Here is a 24,429-nt window from a genome sequence, read left to right as displayed (position 1 = left end):
GCTTTCTGGCTCTCTGATCCTGGCAGTCCCTATCAACATTTATGTTGTTTATCTCTCACATACTCATGCACAATGACTGGTATGCTGTGTTCAAGCTGTTAGGCTTCAATCCACATAGTTTTCCTGCTTGCATTTACCCTCCTATGGTCTCTGACATTTCTTTTTTAATCTCTGACTTGACAACATTAAAAAAAAAAAAAAAAAAAGAATTTCTAATATGATTCAATATCATACTTCCACATAGACAGGTCAAGTATCACTACCCTCTGCACCTCACTGAACTGAGTTACAGCTTATACAGAGAATTAAGGACAAGCACATTAACAGAAATATTTCTTTCCTCTTTGTTGAGGTGGCAGCTGAGTGCCATTAGCCCACATTCTGCTCTAGAAGACCACAGTTGGGATATCTGCCATGAGATCTGCAGTCTGACATTAGAAACCATCCTGATACACGATCTGTTGCAAACCTGCTCACAGGGCTGTACTGAGATGCCTGGGCATTTCCTGAGAACACCAAGTCTCTGCAGAGGCTCTCAACATGACCTTAACAGCCCATGGTGTGGATAGCAGCAGATCTGGTGCTGAGGCCCAGCCTGGATGGGTGCTTTGTTGGATGCATGTCCTCTTTACTAAGCTCTCTACACTGTGCAGCTTACAGAATGAAAATACTTTATGGATTATTAATGCCATTGCTGCTATTAAGAATAAATAAGGGTTATAGAGAGAGCATCATGACAGAATCCTGGCCTTATTTGAAGGGAGGAAGAAAAGCATGGGAGTGGTCCCATTGAAGGGAAGATCTGTCAATAGCACAGAGAGCTAGAGGTTTGCAAAATCTGGGCTGGACCATGCTTCTCTATGCTCTGTAATGCCCTGAACCAGAGAGGCACACTCACACCACTGGTCCCCACTCACTCACTCCTCTTCAGTAAGTTATAGAGCCCAAACATTTCTCATTCCAAGACGTTGCAGAGCCCAGGATGTCCCAGTCAGTAACCAATACGTAAGCACCCAGGAGGAACCAACCAAAAGGAATCACTTCCCATTTTCAGCCCATGCACCCATGTTTTTTTCTCACTCTTTCGGTACCCGAGGAAGATAAGATAGTTTGCATTAGCACTGATGCCTCCAGTATGCTTCCTCCCTGTGTTTTCCTTGCAACTGTTGGTGGGCTCAAGAGACACAGTGCCAAAACCCTCAGAGACAGATTTTTTCTAAGAGGAGAAGGTATTGCCCATTATTTACTCTACATTGCTTCCCATGGAGCAAAGTTAGGCAGCCTGCATTGACCCACTGACAACTCCCTGCTTTCACTAGGATCTCACCAATGAGGCTTGGGCCAGCTCTTTCCAGCGTGCACATTTTAAGCAAGAGACCTCAATCCATAACAAGGGACCTGAATGCAGCATCCAAGTGTGAAAACATTGGCCGCTGTCCCATTTACTGAAAGAGGAATATTAGTACCAGCTCACCTCTGGGAAGCATATGGAGCACCTCCGATTTATTATTTGTTTTATTTATTTTGTCACATTTATCAGCCATTCAACTCTCCGGGCACACAGCCCATACATTAAAACCCAGAGTATAATATAAAGATCTCCTCTATTGTGAGCACATCCTTTCTGAAAAACCAGGCATGGCCATGAGGGAAGGATGAAGGATGCATTACACATGCAAAATATGACAACAATATATTTTTCTCCAATTCTGTTATTGATGGAACCATTCTGAAAATGTTGGTGACATCAAAACAATAGGATGAGGGCAATAAAAAGCAGGAGGGTGGAAAGCCATGCTGGAGGTTGGGCATCTAGACAGCCTCTAATCAGCCTCTCTCATGCTCAGGAAGTCCCTAAAATGCTCTTACCATTATTATTTCTCTAATGACCTCATCAGACACACGTGAAATTCTGAGAAGCCTTAAATGTTGTAGAAATCCACAACGGCAAATCTGCCCAGTTTTTCTGAGAAACAGCAAGCTGCGATGATGAATGCTTTAACACTGCAGCATCTCGATGTGTAATTTATTTGCTGGAAATTAATTGCATATGCTGGTTTCATTTTTCTGTAGCAAATAATCAGTTTTGCTCCCTTTTTAATTAGGTAGCAACATAGATTCCTCTGCTGATCATGGCACAGTGGTTTACACATCACATCTTATTCTAAGGGAGACCATTTCAAATCATTGTTCAGGACCTACCACAACTTTTGGGTGGCATCACATTCTCTGTCAGCTCTAACTCCTGAGTCAGTACTGATGAAGACCCCATGCACCCACCATCTAGAGAACCCAATCTGGGTTTTGGTGGATGTTATACATCTGCCATACGGGAGCTGGAAGAAACTCTACAGAGAAAACAAATTAAGGATCCTGACATTTCAATGGTGTTGACATGATGTCAGGCCCAGGCACTGCTTTGTTTCACCAAAAAGTGTGTCCCATGGGCGGATATTCACTGATCCTTGAGCTGAGACACTGGATTGACATTAGCAGAACTTCACAGACTAGAAGCTTCCACATCATCTGTGCCATTAATGGGTTTGGTCCACATCAAACCAGCACCTTTGCCAACTGGAAAGGCTGGAGCAGCAGGACAAAGCCCCAGCTGAGAGCTCATTTTCCCCTTATATTTGGCAGCTGAACAGGGCTGTCTGGCACACAGGGCAGGACAAGGTGGGGAAAGCCACCTCTGCTGACATTTGCAGGAGAAAGCTAATGGACTGCAGCAGCTGCTACTTAAAATTTTCAAGTAGGCTGACGAGAATAAGAAACTATGAGGTTTGGCTGCTATTGGTTACTCTCAGCAATAATTTCTATCTTAATTAATTCTAATTAAGTGATAGTGTTCAGTCATATTTACCCTTTATTGGGCTACAAGGAGCCCATATTTCTACTGAAATATGCGCGACCGAAACAAAACAAATCTATCAGTGAACGAACGCTGCTGGGGTGAAATGAAAAATATTGATTATCATCGCTATTAAACCATGAAATCCTCCGCAACTAATTAATCTGCCAGGGAAAAAGTTTGTTAGCGGCATTTCTGCTTCCTGCCGGCAACCTGACAAGCAGGAATCACCAAACACTCGATGGCTGCCACCTGCCCCTGAAAGTTTCCCCATTCCTTAGCTCCCCGCAGCAGGCGGCGGGGAGGTGAAAAGCAGCCCGAAAATATGCCTGAGCGCTGAGGTTTGGCGCTCATCAGCTCTGCCCTGTTTCGCTGCCTTCCGGCTCCTCCGCGCCGCCGTGCCCGCCTCCCTCCACGCCCGCCCTTTCCGCAGGGCTCGCTGCGGGGTCCCGGGCGTGCCCGGCCTCGGGGGCGCGCAGCGCGGTGCCGCCGTGCCCGCGCCTCTCCCCGCGCCCGCGCTCGGCGGAGCTGTCCGCGGCTCGTGGTGCTGAAGCCGCAGCGGCCGCCCAGCCCTTTCCTCCGCCCCCCTCCCTTCTTCCCCGGCGTGGGCTCTTGCAGGCAGCCGGCAGCCTGGGGCATCAAAGGCTGGGGAGGGCCCCATTCCTCCCTTTGATTCTCCCCCCCACCCCACCCCGCCTTTTTGCTTCTTCTGCCTTTTTTTTTTTTTTTTTTTTTTTTTTTTTTTTTTTTTAAAGCCGGGGGAGGGAGAGAGCGCAGCCACGTTACACCCCTCCCTTCCTGCAAATCCCCGCTTGCACTGCAAACAATCTGCCTTCCCCATTGCATCCAAGGGAGATAGCAACAGCAACATCATCACTGCAAGCCGGATGGGAGCGCAGAGAGGAGGCTGCTGAGGGAGAAAGGCATACACGCACACACCAGCTCGATGTTGCCAAAGCGGCAGGAGCCGCACGAAAAATAAGCCATGCTGCTCGGTGTGTCTGGCGCATTGTGCTCTATCAGAGCCTTTTAGGAGGAAGAAGAGAATTACCCACACCGATTTTTTTTTTTTCCTGCCTGCGAGAGTGCGACAGACTTGCGATGGTTGAATGTCAATGCCTATGAGAGAGAACAACAGTCAGAGGAGGAGGACAGAAGGGGAGGAAAATGAAGGTGGGGATGGTGGTGAAGAGAAAGAAGCACCCTCATCCAATGCATCAAAAGGAAGTCCCTGCAATTGCTGATAGAGCTCTGGCTGCCTCACCATCTACAATGGTCTGTACAAGCTGCCAATGCGTTTGATGACGTTCATGTTTTGTGAAAGGAGGAAAGGAAACGTGACCATGTAAGATCCACGTTTCTCCGGTCAATTACATGCGAAGAATAGGTCTGATTTCGACGGTTCTTTTTTTTTTTTTTTTTTTTTTTGGTCCAGGATGGTAACTGCCTAGGGAATAATACAGCCGCTTTCCCTCACCAGTTTTGCTCTGATATTTTTAATTTTTTTTTTTTAATTTTTTTTTTGGTGTGGTCCAGACAGCTGCTGGAATAGAGAAGGTCAGAATATACAAATACGTATAATATATATATATGATATATATGATATATATTATATATATAAATATATTTATCTCAGTACATCTGAGATTAAGCTCATTGAATGCTAATTATTTCTTTCAGGACTTTTAATATTTACAGTGAAATCTTTTAAAGGCAACAGTACATTCTGACGCCACCTGGGAGTACAGTGTTGGAGACGTAGGGTGTTTTCCCATAAACAATGTGAAGGTCTTTTTGTTAAAGAGGCAATTTTGATATTAACAGCAGCTACCCATTTTGCATTTTGATAGCCAGACTGGCTGCTATTTTGTTCGGGTACACACCAGGTCTCGTGCGACCGAGTTTTATTTTATAATTGAAAAAAAAAAAAAAAAAAAAGAAAAGAAGAAAAGGAAAATTACTTGAGATGCCAAATACTGTCGAGAGGACCATATTCTCCCTCTTCCCCACACCCACTGGAGACGCGGACCCTTCTTTTTTACAGGCTTAGAGTCGCCGGAGCCGAGCTGGGCTCCCTCCGGAGCGCCGCACAGCACCGTGCCCGCGCCCCCGGACCCCGCGGCGTGGGAGATTTCTTCCCTCCTCCCGCTGATTTGCAAACAAACTTGTGGAATCCGCCCCGTCCGAGGGGGAGGGGGATAAAATCCCCCCGGGGAGTAGAGTGGGTTTCGGTTTTTTTTTATATTATTGCAAGATTTCAGCGGACTGCCGGGGATCTCCCCCTTCTCGCCCTCTTTTGTCGTTTCTCGGCCGGCCAGCGCAGCCCCCCTGCAGCACTGAGGTCTCAGCAGAGCCCCCCGGCCGCGGGGCGCCCGGCTCCTGCCCTTTCTTTCCCACCTCATCCCCGCCTGTCAAGGAAAGGCACATGTTAATACCACCCGGCGCGGTCATTTTCTGTTACTGCTGCTGCGGGCTCCTCCGTCCGAGACAGATGTTGCGAAACCAAGGCCTCCTCAAGTGCCGCTGCCGCATGCTCTTCAATGACCTGAAGGTCTTCCTGCTGCGGAGACCCCCCGCGCCGCCGCCGCCCTCGCCGCCGCCGCCGCTTCCCATGCCCGGCGGCGCAGAGGCGGGGGCCGGCGGCGCCGCTCCGCTCGGGGGGCGCGGGCCCGGCTGGCGGGCGGCGGCGGCGGGCGGCGGAGCGGGCAGCCCGGGAGCCGAGGAGTGGGGCAGCCCCGCCGGGGAGCCGCCCGCCTCCCTGCCCAGCAGCACCTCCTCGGATGACTTCGGCAAGGGCAAGGCCGAGGACCGCTACTCGCTGGGAAGCAGCGTCGATAGCGGCATCCGCACCCCGCTCTGCAGGATCTGCTTCCAGGGTCCTGAGCAGGTGAGGCCGTACGCGGAGGTGGGTGGTGGGGTTGGATATTGGCTCGTCCGGAGCAAAAAGGAGATGGGAACGCTCTCCCTCAAGCAGAACGGCACCCAGGGGAAGAGAAGATGGGGATGCTCACTCCTAACTTAGAACGGCCCCAGCCCAGTGGGCTCTAGAGATGGGCATGCTCTCCCCTAACCAGAATGGCCCCAGCCCAGGTGCTGGGCAGGTGTGGGGGCCAGATGTTGCTCAGCTTAACCGCAGCTGTGGTTCTTCATGGAAATGTTGGGGCTGTGCCCCTTGCAGCCCAGGAGCCTTGGCTCCAGGTGCCCATCCCCAGGCTTACAGCCACGCAGGTGTGGCACAGTGGGGACTCACAGTCAGAGTGCATCTCAGCATGGGAGTCTCCATCCCCGAGAGGGTACTCAGTTGTGATGATGCCAAAAGGGATGCGAAGGATGGGGATCCATTGTGATGATCTCAGAAGGGTGCGTTTAATGTGCTGTTGGCTTTTAAGAATACAACTCGAGTCTGTAGGAACACGTGGTAGAAAGCAACCCCACCTCATCAGCTGTGCCCACAGCAAGAGCTCTGCAGCTTTACCAGAGCTTCCATGCTCCCACTGCACTTGCTGGAGGGAAAAAAACTGCTGGCTCCAATTGTACCTGCTGAAGCAGCAGCCTTGAAATGCTCTGTGGTACAGACTGAGGTTGGGCCAATGAAGTTTCCTTCCATCAGATGAGAGAATTAAATAAATGCAACCCCACTATAACATAAGGTGCCACCCTTGGAGCATTATTCTCCCTCTTTAATGACAATTACAAGCAATTCACGTGTTTTCAAGCTGGGAACTTCCATGAAATAACATGCACAGCACAATTTGCACTTAATGTGATACAACTGCAGGCAGCAGGGAAGGCTGCAGATCTCTCCTTTTGTGATCAAACCCAAATCCAGGGTAGCTCAATAAGGTATCCTTGCACAAGCATGAGTCGAAGTTCAACTTAGCTGATACGCATTGCTATTTCAGGCAAAGATTGTGACACACAGGGCATATGTTAAAATCCTGAGCAAAGCAGGTTTTGCTCCATGTCTTCTTCCCTGTTTAAGGACCTGTGTGCTTTGCCAAGGAAAGCCATTGTTCACCTGAGAGCAGCCACATTCAGGAACACATCCTGCCAGTCCCAGGGCGTGATGCACTGTGCTGGGCAGTGACCGTGCCTACCACTGTGTCAGTGGTAGTGGTTCACAGAGGGGGCAGTGGGCTTGCGTTTATCTTCGGGAGAAGCAGGGCCTACCATGGACTCATCTGAATGCCCTCATGTCCTCCCCATCAGAGCTAGGTGCTCAGTAGACTGTAGCCTTCTCTAACGCTTGTACAGCTGATTAATAGCCACGAGACATAGTTCTCACTGTAGGATTTTAGGTGAAGGTTGGGGTAATCACTGCTTTTTGGAGATGCTTTATGTCTTCCTCACTTGACTGTCTCATCCTTGTCTCTTCTAAAAGTTGGAAGCTGAGCAGCTCCCTGCCTGGGAATTTGCATTATTCCACGTTTCTAGTACTCTTCTCTGGCTTACAATTCTGCCTGTGTACAGGAGGCGTAGTGCCGCATGATCAGTGTGCATGTGTGAGCAAATAGAGCCTAAGCAGAATTAAAACAGAAGTAACCTGCTTCCTTGGCAAACATCAACGCTGCGAAATAATTGGATGCTAATTTTCATGCTTAAAGACTGTGTAGCTTGCATTGTAAAAGTGGGACTGTTTGCTGACCATCTGCCAGCCTACCTGAGTGAGAAGCCAAGCAGATGTGACTGGCATTTAATAGAATTTCTCTTTTTCTCTTCTCACAGTTTCTGACCAATATAATAAGACACTTACAGCTGGATTCTGTCTGTCACCCCTCAGTAGTACCTTTTTCTGCAAATAATTTCTTTTTCACCAGCATGTCTTGAAAGCCTTAGCCCAGCTAAGACTTAGCACTGGTGAGCACAAGTCAATATGTGGGCCCAAGTCGGGAGTTGTAAGGCATGGTCATATCCTGACACAGCTTTTTACAAGTACGGTTTGGAATGACTGAGACCTGAATCAATGCACTGATGTCAAGACCTGCAGTTTGGTTTGTTTGGCCCTCACATCCATGAAACTCCAATGGTCCTAAATCATAGAACGGCTTAGGTTGGAGGGGACCTTAAAGATGATCTAGTACCAAGCCCCTGCCATTGGCAGGGCTGCCAACCACTAAATACACTGCCTGAATTCTACATTCTTACTCACTGAGGTGGTTGTTACTGATTTAGTATTTATTCCCCATTTGTTTTCCAGCTGAACAGCTGAGCAAAGCCTCTTTTTCAGACGCTTGCAGCAATAGATGCCATAAATGCACGTTATTCCCTACCACCCTTGCCAAGATCATCATGAAAATGTATCCAATTGGAAAGAAAATGCAATTGCAAGTTCTTTACTGAGCAGATTAATAACAATGGCAGAAATAAATTGTGTTTTATTTACCTGTCAGAAATATCTGAAACTGCTGCAGCTGTGGGCAAATTTGCAAGGCTGCATCACAGTACCAAGAACAAAAGCCTTCATTATAAATTGACTGTTAGGCACTTTAAGCTTATTTACTCAGATAAAATGACACTGAGTCTCCAAAAGATATTTAATCCTGTTTTGATTTTTTTATATATATATGCAGCAGCCAAAAAGGTTTCTTACTAATCCGGCTTCCCAAGTGGGTTTTATTTAATATCTAATGCGAAGCAAAATCTGTAGGGATTTTCACTTTAAATTTGTGATTGCCCACTAAGCACAATACTGTGGGCTACTGAATTGCTTCTATCTTAAGCTCCTCACGTTTGTTTGTGGCTCTTATGAGTAAACTGATTCTTTCATTATAAATGTGCTGAGCACTGTAGGAAGGAGTAAAGCTCACTATTGTAGAACCAATCCTTGCAGGTTATTCAGGGAAAAAAAGTAATGCAGACAAGAATGAAGGGACCTGGTGCCCAGGTGAGCACAGCACCTCCCACTTCGAGGGCATGGAGAGAGTGCAGCTTGGGTCTGGCAGTTGAAAGAGACAATTGAATATACTGAAGATTGGTTTAATGTCATGAAAGCCAGTGAGCTGGACTGTACACTTGGCAATGGCGTTGCCTTTCAGAGACTGACTTGGCATTTTGAAAGGTTTTACATCCTGCACCATTGTGTCAGCTAGTTCTGAAACTGCAGATTGAAAGGCAGAGCTTGAGAGAGAAAGTGAGAAAGAAAGATTCGGGAGTATTTTCTTCTGTTTTAGTTAATGCTTCATGTTTGCAGAATCTTGTCTGCTTTCCTGGATCTTTGGCAACGTTCTGCAAGAGAAAGAAACTAAAGCGAGCTCTGCTTTCACATATGTTTCATTGTGCTTGGTATGGATCCAAGTTGAAAGCAAGTCATGGTGAGTAGCAGGAAAGTACATGGATGAGAAGTCCCTCTGCATCCGCAGATACAGTGTTTGCTCATGTCACAAGGAGTTAGCAGTATGGTAGCATTTCGGATTTCTGAGCTGGTGCTTGCTGTGCTGAAAATAAATAGAAAAGCATTCTTAGATGAAACTGAGATCATTTAGAAATCAGCGTCTCAAGGATTGCTTGCAAGATTCTGTCAGAGTGTGCATACATCTTTTCCTACCTGTCAGTTTCTGCCTGTGTTTCTCTGTTCTGAGGAAGAATTCTGTAAAGGCGGAGATTTTAATAGCATGGATAGGACTGGTTGGCTAAGGAGGATCAGAGGGAACAGACTGTGACTTTTGCCAGCAGGCTGCTAGATTGGACATAGCTGTGTACTCAGCGGAAAAGCTTGGGGAATAGATTTTTCTTCCCACTAAAGTCCCTTCCAGATTTTAAGGAGACCGGCTCATTAACATGTGAACATGGAGACCTTTAAGGAAACTGGAAGGGAAGACAACTTGTAGTGGATAGCAGGACATGTATTTCAATGTGATATGTCATAGGGCTGTGGAGCTCCCTTCTGCAGGACATTAGCAAGCCAAAGGACTTAACTACATTTAATACTGGTTGTAAAGCCGTGTGGATACCAAATCATGTCTACAGTCATCAGAATTAATTAAAGATAATGCATTTGAAAGTACAGTACATTCTTCAGGTTTGATATCAGTCTGAGATCAGGAAAACTGAAGAGGAGCAGATCCTAAGGCTGGTCTATAGCCCCAGGGCTCACAGCTCCTTGCACACAACCAGTAAGACATGCCTCTCCAATGCATGTTTAGATTTCATGCGCCTGTAAGGTAATGCAGGCACTTGCTGCCACAGTCAGAACCTGCCTGGAGCTAAGGTGGCCCTAAATTCATCGAGAACTCTCTCCTGTGTACAGGACAGGAACAGCCCCACCTGGCAATTCCTGGCTCATTCTTGTTCCACAGTCTGGATGAACACACCATTCTTGATGCTTCCATGTAGTAGCAATGCATGTTGAGTACCACTGAATGGATAGCCCTTAGCATGTGCCACTGGAAATAACAGGTGAGAATCTCGAACTTGCTCCTGTTACAAACACAGGCACACCCAGAAGCGCTCCTTAGCTTGCTGGTTCGTAGCATCTGAAGAGAAATCACAAACTATGCCAGGAAATATGGCTACTCTACAGACTGGTTTCTCCATAACACAGAGAAGTTCAGGAAATCACTGGGATGCTTGATTTTTGCTTTACAGTGTTGTAAGACAAAGCAGAATTGGGTATCTCCTTTCTAGAGTAAGATAAAGAGGATAAGAGGTAGCTTGTGGCTGAATTAGAAGCATAAATGTGATAAGGAGCAACTACACAAGTATCATTACAAGCAAGTGGAAAGGCAGGGAAGCTCAGGAAAGGAGATGCAGGTGTTTGGTGAGATCTGTCTAAGCTGGCTAGAACATTAGCACATTGTTTTCGAACATGTTGAATCACATAATGGCAGTGCAGGCACCCCATCCGAGTACTTTTCATAGGTGTGTTCCCACACGATTCATTTATGTGGTCTTAGAAGGAGAATTATTCGTTGGAAAACAGCCAGTCCTGCTAAATCTGAAGCCTCAGAGATGCTGGGTTGCAGCTCATCAGATTTCAGTCTGTATACTGCAATTTATAACAGAAAGGAAGGGAAGAAGCTTCCTGTGACGTTCAATCCACCTCTCTGCTTTCCTTTCTTTGACTTTCAGCACTTCTATACATAGCGTTTCTGTTTCACCTGTTCCTGGATGAAGTCTGTGCAGTGCAGGCAGAACTTCTTTGGCTTCAGCAAAGGCTTTTTTGAGCGATCAACTGAATGGAGCACAGGATGTCATCTATTTTAGATTTAGACTCTGTTGCCACAGAGTTGATTGGCAAAGCTCCCATTAACTTCAACAGCAGAAGAGTAGGCATCCAGTACCAGGGACTTGACCCTTGTATTTCAGTAATGTTGTGCACACAGTGGGGTTTCTATAAATAATTGTGAAGGCCGCTAATCCCATTGACTTTTAATTGCTCCAGGAGACAGGGTGCTCACCTTTTGTGCCTGCTGAAACTCTGATGCCTGACCCATTTATTTCAGTGCCACCAGCTAGCCCGAGGAGCAGTTTTTCTTTTCTTTCACTTTCCTCCATATGAAAGGCTTTCTGAAGGAACTTGTCTGTGTTTCTGTCACCGTTTCTTAAATATACATTTCAAGCCGTGATTAACAGTGGCTGATGTCAGTTAGTGACAGAACAAGCAATGCAAAAGCATGTAGCTCCATTGTTTGCATCTGTAGAGTCACTGTTATTCCCACAAAGGCAACACTTGCTCCTGGAAGGGCTCTGTTTGTACAAAACTGAACTGCATTCAGGTTTCTTTCAAACAAATATTCATTCACAGCAAGAACCTCCACTATGACAGTTTTTTTCCTGCATTGGTGTTTTTCCATTCAAGGATGGTCCAAAGGTCAGAATTACAGTTGTGCCACAATCTGCATGATTCATAGTGTCTATGACGCTGCATTTCCTATTTGTCCACTGCATGTGTGGTTCCAAGTTGTGAAAGGTGATTACCTGTGCAAAGCTTTCAACTTCATCTACATTCCTTGGGTCAGGCCTTGGTCCAAGGCTTCTGGGTGAAAGATGTCCTTGAATCACTTCCCAAGGAACTGCAAGTGCTCAGCAGCCCTTCAGATTATACCTGCAGAAATCCACTGCCGGGGGGGGGGGGGAAACATTGGTTGGGGATTGCAGGGAAAGGCAATAGTAGATAACCAGTGCAAAATTACCCAAAAAATAGTGACAGTCACAATCCAATTAAAGAAAAATTTGTTTACCCATGCCAAGGATCAGGGCTCACAAAATACTCCAAAAGAAAGGATCTCCAGATAGAGCACCTTCCCTTTTGGCAGCCAGCCCTTATGAGGCTTAGGGAGTTGCACAGGTGAATTGCTTTTACCTACTCCCAGGGCTGGCTGTGTCCTTTTACCAGGTGCTCAGTCATTGGTTCAGGCTGTGACATAGCAATTCCCATACAAGGATTGTGCTATTTTAATATGTAGGGCTTGTGATTTTAAGCTGAACTTTTATGCCAGAGACAGCAGCAGAACTACTAGCCCCACACCTAAAATCCTCCCTTTGCCTGCTAGAGAGTGAGAACCCAACAGTCTCTTGCTGAGGAGGCATTTCAGCCTCTCCATGCAGTTACACCTTAGCTCTCTCTATCAGCTGTGTAAAGGGATGATTTAATGATATGGAGTGGATTAAAATAATCTGAACTGAAAAATGGGTTATGTTTTCCTCACACCTAGGTCTAGAGTAAAATAAAGAGATAGACTATAATCAGGGTTGGCACATATCTGTGGCCACCCAGTCTCTGTTATTAGCAGATTACTGAAGTAGTAAAGCCACATGAAGGTGTTAGATTGTATGCTCATCAGCTCTCCTCTACCGTCCACTGGCTGATTTCAATCAGATTTGGCAGGGATTGGAGATCTGAAAAGAATTAAATTCCTTAAAGTTTCATGAAAACTAGCTGATGAAAAAGAGGAAAACTGTGAATGTGCTGTTATGGAAAAGACAACAGCATTGGCTCAGATGCACTGCATACTGTGGCATATGTGTGTAATCCATGTTTTTGTTGCCCTCTTTTTGTTACTTATATGCATTAACCACATGAAGTATTTTAAACGTGGCCAAAAACAATTCCTCTTTATTCAGTGTGGCCTAGGCAAGCTGAAAGGTTGGACGCCTATAAAGTCCATGGAGAACAGAGCTTCAACAGCAAGATTTAACAAGAATGTTAAATCTGTTAATTATAGGGAAGAAAAAACCCCCACAAAATAACATTATATTCTTCCCATAGAAAAGCAGGCTCAAATAATACAGCTTGTTAACTTTCTGTCTTTCTCCTTTTCTTTTGTTAATTGGGGTTACTTGACTACAATGAATTGATTGATGTTGAAAACTTACTTACTTTTCCCTGTCCTTTAACAACTGACCTTTATCCTTTTCTGCTTCATCAGTGGTTACAGTAGAACAAATTAGGTTGTTGGCAGTGAAGAGTGATGAGTGTTGCCTTCTCTCCATTGAGGAAAAAAAGAGCAAGACCTGGAAGCTTATGTAGGTAATAAATCCGCTGTCGCCATGGCCCCCTGTGAAAAGTTGTTAAGCAGGTGGTCTCCAATGACAAGATCCAGAAGCTGAAGTTCTCACAGATCATTTCTTCTGTCATAGTTTTAAACTCTTTGGTGGTTTTCTCTCAACTCCTTTTCTTTTTTGTCAAAGTCAACAAAAACATCAAGCTTTGGTCCTATCTATCCCATGGGACTCTACTCTGCATAGGTTTTCCTATGGTCCATGTTATCATCTTATCCAGGCACACTTTGTTTGTAGCTCAAACATTGGTGGTACTCTGAAAATCATCACCCACAACAGTCACATCAGTTTAACCTGCTTTCCTGGGTGCAAATGAAGGAAAGGATGGTAAAGAATAGAAGAATTATAACACAAAATATGTTTCACAGGTTGTTTCCTTCTTCCCTTTGGAGGCAAAGACTGACAAGGATCAATTGGTTGACATTGTGTTTATGTTTGTCACCTCAGCATAAAATACACGTTGTTTGGAAACATCTTTAAATAAGTTTGTAGTACATTGAGCATTTGGGGGTGTCTGCCATCATCTGACGTAGGCATGCTGTAACTAGTCTCTGTGAAGCCTTTTCCTGTGGCTACCATCGTAACCTCTGCTACTATATGGATTTACCTTGTTGCTTAAACCATGCACTGATATGCACTGATCCTGTCCAAGCAGTAGGCGGTGCACAGGTCTCAAGAGATCAATTAGTCCACCCATCTAAAAATCTAACACAGGCTGATATAACCAGTTCTTGAGGGTGAGCGTGGTTGAAGACTCCACTTGTCCCTAGACACCCTGTTATAGGACTTCATGATCCTTCTTCCCTCTTGCTAGCAAGTTTTATATAATGTCTGACCTGAATCTTTCCTGCTGCAGCCCATTTCTTCTTGCCCTCCCCATTAGGAGGACAGCAAATTATTTTTTTTCCCAAGTAGTAAGTAATTGAAAGCCTTATCCAGCAACTGAATGTAAATATAGCAAAAATTGATCCTCTGAGGACTTCACAAGTTGAAGTGATATCTAATGTTGTGACACTCCTTGCTATTTTGTAGTCCAAACAATCCCAAATTTACCTTTGCTCTTACGACATAATTTCTAGAACTCTAATAATCCTTTAGTATTCTCCTCTGGATTTTCACCAGATGGTGTATATTCTGCTTTAAAAGCACTGTCTAAAGTGGAAACAATTATCTGGTTGAGTCTTTGTTAATGCTGAGTAGTGCAGAAAGATTTTGAGTCCTCTTCAGGAGATAACAGATGCCAGCCATTTCAGGGTGATGTTTGCTTTCTCTTTTCTTTCATTTACTTATTTATTTTTGGAGCAGCAGAAGGTTATTAATTTTATTCAACTCATGGTCCCATATAATCTTTGTGTCCTTCAGAACTGCTCTCTAGTTAGTCCTCCTTCATCTTAGATCTGTGCAGTTGAAATTGCTGCCTTGGTGGAGAAGCTGTGCTTGGCCCAATTTAGTTGCATCTTTTTTTTTTCTTTTTTTTTTAACCAGTCTTCTCCTTTCAGATAAGCCTGCAGATGTAGTAAGTATTCCCTCTATTGAATCTTTCATGCTGTTAATGATTTAAGTTCTTCTGCCTTGATTCTTTAAGAGAGCTGAGAGAAAAGCGCTGCAAGAGCAGCTTTAAGGCTGTCTTCAATGAGGCTTAGGCTAGGACTGTTCCTTGTCACAAATAACCACATACAGGATGGAAGAAGAGATTCCCATCATTTCATTGCAGGCGTCTGCACTCTGTTCCCAACTAAAGGTACCCTCAGCAAGCCTGAATGTGACCTGTTCTGAGAGATCCAGGCCTCCAGCCTGTCCTACCTCAAACGTTGCCCTAGCCTCCCCTTTTTCTCCTGCTTCTCTGATCACTCTAACATTGATGTGGTGGCTCACATTTCCTCCACATTCCTTCCTAATGGAGTCCCACAAACCTCCTTTCTCTTTGCCCTTCCCATCTTTTTCCAGCTTGGATACTTTCTCCTTTATGGCCCTTAAGGCTAGTTCTGCAGGTTTCATTTCTTTCACTCCAGTCCCAGATCTCCTTGTGTTTCCCAGACTTAGTGAATGCTTCAGCATCAGTAAAAGTAGCTCAGATTTCTTGTATCCAGCATTTTCCTCCATGTTCATCTTTTTTCTGCCTTTTTCTTGTGCCAACACTTTCACTCAGGACATTAACTCTACCCTTAGCTTGAGCTTCTTTCCTCTCATTTTCCAGCTATGTATTGAGGTCATGCCCAGATTGCTTGTTGCTTTCTTTCAAGTCACACAAACACATGCTTAGATCCTTGTCTCTTGCTTTCACTTCTATAATCTTTTTTTTCTCCAACATTCCTGGCACAGACATTACCTTACTTCAGTTGAATCAAAATGAAAATGTGAAGAACATTTGCTTTGATGAACGCTTGAAGAACAGGTTTCCCAAGAACTTCCATGTGCATCTTCCCTCCCATCAGTGTTCTCTGTCATTACCCAGGTGGATCCTGTCCAGTTTTTACTCCAATTCCCAGTCTTTGGGAGAGTTAAGAAAGCCTTGTGGATGGCTGATGAAGACACAATACACAGCATTGGCACCCAGGGAGACTGCTGACACTTCACCCTCATCACATCAGCATCTACCCTGGTATTTCATGTGGGCACTGAACTAAAGCTCAGAGGTTATTTGCATTTTCCACAAGTACAGTGCCATGAACTAAGCTCACCCCAGCACTTCTAGTTGTATCAGATCTTCTCAGTCTGACTGGTATCTTGTTTGACCTTGTCCTGTCTGGGAAATGAAGCACTTTCCCTCTCCTTTTCTTCTTGTTAAGTGCACTAGGACCTGTCAGGATTAAAGGTACTGGGAGAGTACAAGTTGATTATTATCCCATTCCAGGTGATATTAAAAGAAGATTAAGACGGATCAGATGAGCATTCAAGAAAAGTAGGTAATAGTAAAGTATTATATCAGCAGAGAAATAGCAGTTAAGTAATTAAAGAGAGGGTTTGCAGAAGAGGAAGAAGTAAAGTTATAGGTGCTCCTGGCCTCTAGACCATTCTTTATTTTAATATGGTGGTAACCTTTAGAGGATGTCAGTATGTCAAGCACAGCACCAAGAAGTAATGCAGAGGCTTTTCCTGCCCCAGAGAGTTCACATTTTAGGATGTAAAAAAAACAATATTTCCTTAACATTCAAGAGAGGTGAATTCTGACAAGATTTAGGGCTTGAGGGAGGTTATTGGGCTAGTGTAGTCTGAACTTTTTATAATAGCTGTGAAATAAGTTCAGTCAATGAAATTCCTGCTTGAAGGTTAACAGCTGTGCAAGGACTGGAGAAGAAATACCCCATCTTGATTTTAAATCTTTGACAGTGGGAAATTGTTGCAGTGCCCAAGGAAAAAATCTGGGGAAAGAAAGAACTGAAATTGTCTTCGCATATGAACTTCTGTCTTTTCTGTCACAGGAAGGACCGTGTAACTTCATGTATCCTTAGAAATGAGCTTTTGTAACCCTTAGGCTGCCTGGCAAAGATTTCCCTCAAGGAAAAATGTTCTATAGTTGAAGACAGGTTTATCAGATTGAAAGCAAGAAACTTTCAGACTGGGCAAACATGCATGAGATTCAGCAAGTTAGAAAAAAAGCAGTTCATGGCCTCCTCTGACATATGAGAGCAGAAGTGTTGTCACCTACATTTAACCCACATTTGGAAAATTTTCTTCATAGATAGGATGGCTACATCATTTCTAAGAAAAACATTTCTGCAGCCCCCATAGCCCGCAGGGAGGACTCCTACATAAAATTGAGCATACTAAACTGCCATGACCTGACCCAGCTGCCATCAGCATTCTCTTTGCCAGTTCTCATGGGTTTATTTCTTGCCCTTTTTGCAGATGCGAAAATCTGCAGGAGAGCCCTTGGCCTTCCCATACTGCAGCTATTCATGAGAATTCCTCTCTCAACTTTTTCTTGATGTTGCTTCATTTCTTTGGAGATGTGCTCAGGCATGTGATGCAAATATAAGGGGAAGGAGGTAATTGTGAGTGTTTAGATCAGATTACATATTGGGAAAAATTTGTTCTTCGAAAGAGTGATGAGGCATGGGCACAGACTGCCCAGGGACGTGGGAGAGTCACTGTCCCTGGAGGTGCTGAAGAACCGTGGAGATGGGACACTGAGGGACACAATTAGGGGGAACAGTGGAGATGGGTTGATGGTTGGACTAGATGAACTGAATGGTCTTTTCCAACCTTGATGATTCTATGATTTGATGACCTCAGCTCGAGCAAAATCACATGACCATAGAATGCTTTAGGAAGCTGGGACCTCTGGAGGTCATCTCTATCACCTTGCTCAAGTAGGTTGGACTGATTGAGGCTGGGCAGGCCTTGTCAAAGTGAGAGCTGTGTCACTCAAAGAATGGTTATTCTACTTACTTCTCTGGTCCAGTATTGGGCACCTGGTCCAATATTTGAATGCCCTCCTGGTGCAAATGTTTGCTTTTTTTTTCCGATTTCCAATTTGAATTTCTGCTGTTCCAAATTGTGTATGTTTTCTTATCTTATAACCAGGTACCTTCGAGAAAAGTCTAGCTCTGTCTTTGCTCTACCTATCCTTGAGATGGCTGAAGACAGCAATAACATCTCCCCTTAGCCTTTACAGTGATTTCAGCAGGAGGTGTACAAAAGGATAGGATTAAATGTCTGCTTTAGCTCCCCAGGGTGGATTTGGACAGTGGTTGAGATTTTTCTAATGGTAGTCAGATAAATATCAAGGGAAAATAGCTGCCCAACCACAGGTTGAAGAATGAGAACAAACATCGCTAATAATAGCAAAGGCTCAGATATTTCTGTTTGTCGTAGCCAAGATATTTCTTGATCCAATAATCACTAAGCCTCCAAGAGGTGAAACTGTTTTAAATCCAAGTCACAGAAAAACTGATTGTAGAAAAGCTTGATTGAGCAAGAACTATTTCTGTTTACATTAAACAGAAGGAAAGGCAAAAGGAGATTTGTAAGTAAGGTTTTCAACTTTGCAAATGCAGATTTTTAAAAATCAGGAATCTTTAAAACTATGCAGTATGTTATTATTGTACCTTGACTAATGGCTACCGAAATAGGCATTAGTCTCTTTATAACAAACAAAAGCATTCTGTTACAAGTGCTGGAAGCTCACTGTCATTCTACAGGCTATTTTTGCTTTCTGCTTTCACTTAATTTGGCTGAAAAGCTGGAAGGCTTCAAATACTGTCCCAAAATGTATTTTAACAATGAAAAAATCTTCTCCCTTTCTAGCTTGCTTTCCTAAGATACTACTAAGCTACAGTGCTTATCTGTGCGAGGTCTGTTTAGAAGTCCATGAGATGCACTGAATAACATATAAATTTATTTGCCAAAGTCAGCCACCTTTGACAAAGAAAGGATGCAGAACTCTTAAGCTCTTATGAGTTGCATAAAAACAAGTGACCAAGTGATAACACTGGAACATAAGAAGTCCACTCTTACTAGGCAGCAAAGAAGCCAGCTTAGCAAGTTTAATTACCCTACATTTTTTAGGAAATTGTGGTATTCAATTTAGGGAAACCAAGGAACCACGCAGTATAAGTTTTGGAGTCCTCTCTGCTGACCACAGTCCAGGATCAGCTGTTTTTGTTGGCCTCTTCTGACAGGGCAATTGCACCCAGCCAAGACATTTTCACCTCAGACAGAACAAGCATGGAGGATGTTAATGGGAAGCCCTGAAAACCTGAGCCAGCATACTGGAAGTTGGTTAGTAGAGAAAACCCAATTGGAGTGGAGAGCCAGATGGTAGGGGCAATTGCAGACCAGTTAAATGAGCATGTACGGTGGGGATAATATCAGAAGTAATTCTGTGCTGTTTAAGGAAAGAAGGAACTTTGATAAGAGGTGGCCGAAGTGCCTCTGTTACTGGGAAAGGGAACTAAGCTGCTGGAACCCTTCAGAAATTGTCACGGTCTTGGTACACCAAGGGCAGTGCAGTGATGGCTGCAAGCTTATGTATTTCCTCAGAGCAGTTTGAGAGGCTCCACGTCAGAGATTATTTGCAAATGCAGGACGTACAAATGTGTGTGTGTGTGTTTGTGTAACTGAGCTGCTGTCTCTGTGTTCAGGAGGATCAGAAACATACAGGATGAATGTTGCAATCTCCTCTGAAGCTGGTGAGAGGCTTATCACCATATCAAGGCTCTGTTTTATGTTTTGGTTGGATCCAGTTATTTTTCTTTTTACTGGATTTGAGGAGGCCTCTGAGTGGAATAGCGCAGGCAAATGATCTTGAGAGAGTACTGGTTGGAAGCTATGCTCTGCTTCTCTGATCAGTAGCAGGCTGTGTTCCTGCAGGCGATCCCACCACCTGCAGGAGACCCAGGGACATTCACCTTCCATAATCCTTGCTCCCTCACAGCACTCCCAGTTCTGCCCTTCCATTTGTGTAACTCTTTCTATGGGATTTATCACTTCCTACAACAAGGGAGGCTTTTACCTTCACTGACTACGTCCTGACTGTTCCCAGTTTTTCAGCATGCTCTGCATTTCAGTCTGATTAGACTATTTGTTCTGTTGGATTGTAGAGACAAAGAGTGGCACTTAGAGGCAAGAGAACATGTTCTTTCTATATGCAGGAAAATAAGGGAAAATGTGCTCAGCTGTGCTCAGCCTGGAGTTCAAAACACTTCTACAGACAGCTTTTCTGCATTTTCATACCCTTAGCAGCCACCAGCACTGACCACACACTCTACCCCAGAGTAAATGCCCCCATTGGCACTTAAGAGTTTCTTTGGCACTTAATCCGTATCTTTGCTGCAGATATGGATGAGGAAATGAGTAGCAGCAAAAACACATGGAGATTGGAAAAACCATCCAAATCTCTGCCATCCAGCCTGCTTTAACTCTGACTGTTGCAAGCTTGGAGCCCTTGAGTCTCTTTTCTCAGGCTGCTTTATTGAATTCAGCAGATTTCGGATAAAACCTAGGAGCCTCCTTGTCAACACTCTGTTGCTAGAGTTTGGAAACCCTGTGGGTCAGAAATGTGCTGGTCCCCTCAGTAATGGGTGGGTGGCAGCATGAATAGGACTCCACAAGATTTATATCCCACAGGGAAGGAGAAGGAGGGATCTTTGCCAGATATCTATCTACCTGTAAATGCATATGGCGTAACTGCTAGGACCCAGCTGCACTCACATGACTGTCTTTAATCTGTTTCCTTTTAAATCGCTGTGTCTACATTGCCTTGTGCTGTTTTTTTTTCTTTCCAACTCCTGAAATGCACACACAGCATTCAAGGTAGATATCTTCAGTGCATTGCTCCAATCCTGGACTATACACCCTCCAGGGCTTTCATGGGATGCCCCAAGGGATGCTATAGGCCAGGGACTCGTGATTTCCAGGCAGCAGACAGCCACCTTGCATCTTCACAGCATGCACTGAGCACAGCACTCATTAGGCAGGGATTTGCTGTGTGCAGATCTGTGGCAGTGCAGAGGAAGGCAGATGCCACGTGGCTGAGCCAAATTGGATAGAGAAGGAGCTTAAATGGTCACTTGTGGGTCATCTTCTCCTGTTGAAAGTGACTCATCTGGGTAGTTGAGTAGAAGCAGCAGTTTCAGGCTGTTGCAAGGCATCTTCCTGGAAATCTCTCCACAGCGTTGGAGACACAACACACAACCCAAGAGCTTCCTGTCCAGGGACATTCCTCTGCAGAAAGCAGCTCTTTGGAAGGCGAGTGCTCCTCACTGCTGCCTGTACGTTTGTACTCAAAGATCAGTACTTTCCTTTATTTCAGTCTCCATACAATATTCTGTGTTCATCCACTGAAAAGATCTATCCATTTGGCTGGTCAGTCATCAGGTTCACCAGGTCATGAAAGCAAGCTGACTTAACCATTCTAAGTCATTATGGTGTATGAGAAGTTAGGATTGCTTTTACTACTCGTAAAAGAAGTTTTGAATCCTAGGACAGCCCTAGCAGTAGTAATTCCTACTTTATTTCCTTTTGGTCAACCTTCCCCGTCTTGTCAAACCTTTTTTTCAAACACTTGCACAGATGTATCTGTGCCTGCAGAGTTGTATGAGCTTGGAAAACTAAATAGCCTTCATGAGTGCCTAGAGAAGGGCATCTCCACTTCCTGAGGAATCAAGATCTGCCATTCTGCAGGAGGAAAAAAAAAAAAAAAAAAGTACAACGAAGGATGGGAGAAGCTGAGCAGCAAACAGATTTTCAAGATGAGCAGTGTTAGCAAAGACCAGGCATTAGGATTAAGGTGGCAGCTTGGTAACTGGTTACTAAACAGGATCTTAACTAAAGTGCAGGGGAACACTTTTAGAGTAAATCCTCCATAAGTACAACTTTACTAGGTGTTACTCTTCCAGTTCAAGTGAGTGAAGATAGAAGATCTTAACTTTTCCTGTGCTTTGTAAACAAGCCATGATCTTGGGCACATCCTTGAGGTGGGATGCAGCTCTGGATTACAGACATCTCAGCGTGTCACCTTGTAGGTGTTTGCATGTGGACTGGGTGTCTAGGCAGAGAAAATCAAAAGCTTGATTCATACCCACACAGTGATTACATAGTGGAAAAACTTCTCAAGGTAGGTAATTGAATTGAGCCCCCAGTCAATACATTCAGTGGAGCTGCAGAGCTAGACACCTACATTTGCTCAGCTGACTCACTCTCGGGGCTCCACTGTCAGCAGTGACTAGACCTTCTGTTGATTACGTAGGAAGACAAATGCCCACTGTGCATATAGCTACTACATCCAGGTATAATCTTTCTGGACTCAGATTCTCCTATGGTGATATGAACAACTCTTTCATCCCACCATAAAGTAAGTCTAGAAACCTTCACTTCCTCCTAGGAAAGCTGTAAGGGATTGTTCCTGATCTGTACAACGCTTCAAAGCTAGGTGCTCTTTGACTGCTGAGAATTCATATTATTATAAACACACCGTGATTTAGAAATGCATGTAAGACATTGAAGAGTAGTAAACAGATGGGAGATGGTGCCAAGTAAGGCCACGTTGAAGTAGCGAGCAAAAATAAGTGTAAGAGACAGTCTGACATCTTCATAAAGAGACAGACACAGCCATAATTTGAAGCACATAGCAATGAAATAGGGTCAGGGGGGTGAACTGCCTTTTCTTGGCCAAGTTATTCTCTTATGGGGCAGCTCCTTCTGCACTCAGACCAGAAAATCCTTACGGCTTACCAGGCTTGGCATCTTCAAGATGATCACTGCACAGCTCCAGTGGACAAGGCAGGAAAAATGATAGTGTTTATGATGAGCTGCTGTGTGGGAGAGATTTTAAACGCATCTTTGAAGTCACTGGGTTACATCAGCTCTGGGCTGGCTGAACTGACAGGTACTAATTACTAAAAGAAAAGTGACTCACTGAAAACCAATAATAATTGTCTTATATCTAATTAAAATGGATGATTTACAGTCAAATAGAGGACTACAGCCTAAGCATGAGGGGCATACAGGATGTGATGGACAGTCTGCAGCCCCACATATTTCATACAGAAATAAAAGTTCAAAAGTTGGGTGAGTTGTGCTCTATTTTAATTAGCTACAGTCCAGAAAAGCTGTTCTGTAAGAGGCAGAAACTGCACATGGCAGGACCTTCTGCCAGTAAAACAATGAAAGCGCAGTCGATGCTGCTAACACCAAAACTTCTGTGGCTTCTGAGGAGTCAGTGTATTCATTCCTTTTTTCAGTATCCTACCAACACTGCCGCTGGAAACTGTTCCATGGGAAAGGGAGAGCACCTGCATCTCATAAAGAAGTGGTGAGGAGGGGGACAGTACTCAGGGACAAAAATAGTAAGCATGTAACAGACACTTCTGAAAATTCATGCATTCATTGAAGGCGTTAAAACTATCTTCTGCTGGTGTGATAAGAATGTATGAAATATTTGTAGGGATTTACATGTGCATGGATTATAAGGAAAGCTCTTGTATTTTAAGGGATTACATACTCTAACAGCCTATATGCTACATAAGTAGTACTGAGAACAGTTCTTGTGTATGCAGTGTGCCATGAAAGAACAGAAAGCAGAAGACAAATGATTGACCATAGTCTTAGGTGTAATTTGGATGAATAAGCAGTTTACCTCTTTTTGGCAACCAAAGTCATCTTCTTGCCTCCATGGAGTCACCTGCAGTCCACAGGAAAACCAAGCTGACAGTTGAGTTTCTCCTTTTTCATTGAGTTTCTCCTTTTTTGAGTGACAATGGCTCCATTGTACTTCATGGGTATCAGAGCTCAGGGATGTCTCTAGGTCCCAGTTCACTATTTAACCTTAGTCAGGCCATCTCCAATCCCTGTTTTGGTAGGGGCAGCTCAGCACATCTCAGCTCTGAATGTCAAGCTACTGGCCCCACTCAGCAGCCAGAGACATTTCCTGGGGAAACACCTCTGGGATGCACTGTCAGTTCAGTGTCATTTACTTCTAGAAAAAATTGGCTTGGCCTTTCACTTAGCGTTACCTTTTCATGAGTTTGTTGATAATCCCTTGCTTTTGGGTTATTTCTGTTGGTAAAGCACTTAAAGGTCCCACTTTACACTTCAAGACCAGTTTGGGACACACTTTTTCCTAACATGAAGCTGTCCTCTTTGCTTTCCCTTCTCTCATAAGTTCCTTCAAGCCCTTGATTTCCTGGTTTGCCTTGGACTTCGAATAGCAAGTCTTAATCTAGGGGACTTCTCTGATTTTGGGGTCTGAGTGGGAGGTCTGCGCAATTGCTCTGAACAGCAAACCCATTTATGCAAAGTGTTTCACTCTCTGAGTGGAATTACTGAGGAAGGATGAGATTAGAAGGATATCACTGGCAAAGTGACTAAGAGATTTATCCTATTCATAGGCTTGGCTGGTACTTAAGGAATTTGCATTATTGGGATTTTTCAAAATCTGAGCTGGCTGAATCCGTTCTTCAAACAGCATCACAGGTATTCAAGGCCTACTTTTTCTTTTCAAGCTTTTACCTTTCCACACAGACGCATTGCTTCCATTGCATTCTCTGTTATTACACACTTATTTCCCAGTGCCAAGAGTAGCACAGCCTCCTCCAATCATTAAGGCAATTCAGTGTCAAGATATATTCCCTAAT

General features: G+C 44.4%; 1 protein-coding gene across 1 annotated transcript in view; it reads left to right on the top strand.

Moving 5' to 3' along the window:
- Positions 1 to 5,276: 5,276 nt before the first annotated feature.
- The window catches only part of MARCHF4 (membrane associated ring-CH-type finger 4), a gene marked incomplete at both ends in the record, with an annotated part of 78,871 nt that continues 59,718 nt past the window's right edge, over positions 5,277 to 24,429 (top strand). The window contains one exon of the mRNA XM_079538743.1: positions 5,277 to 5,738. Within this exon, the coding sequence (XP_079394869.1) occupies positions 5,277 to 5,738 (462 nt within the window). The remainder of the gene's footprint in view (positions 5,739 to 24,429) is intronic.

The sequence above is a fragment of the Tetrao urogallus genome, assembly GCF_951394365.1.
Source record: "Tetrao urogallus genome assembly, chromosome: 8".
Lineage (NCBI taxonomy): Eukaryota > Metazoa > Chordata > Aves > Galliformes > Phasianidae > Tetrao > Tetrao urogallus.
Note: the sequence above shows the minus strand (reverse complement) of the source record. Positions and strands in the feature narration are given on the sequence as shown.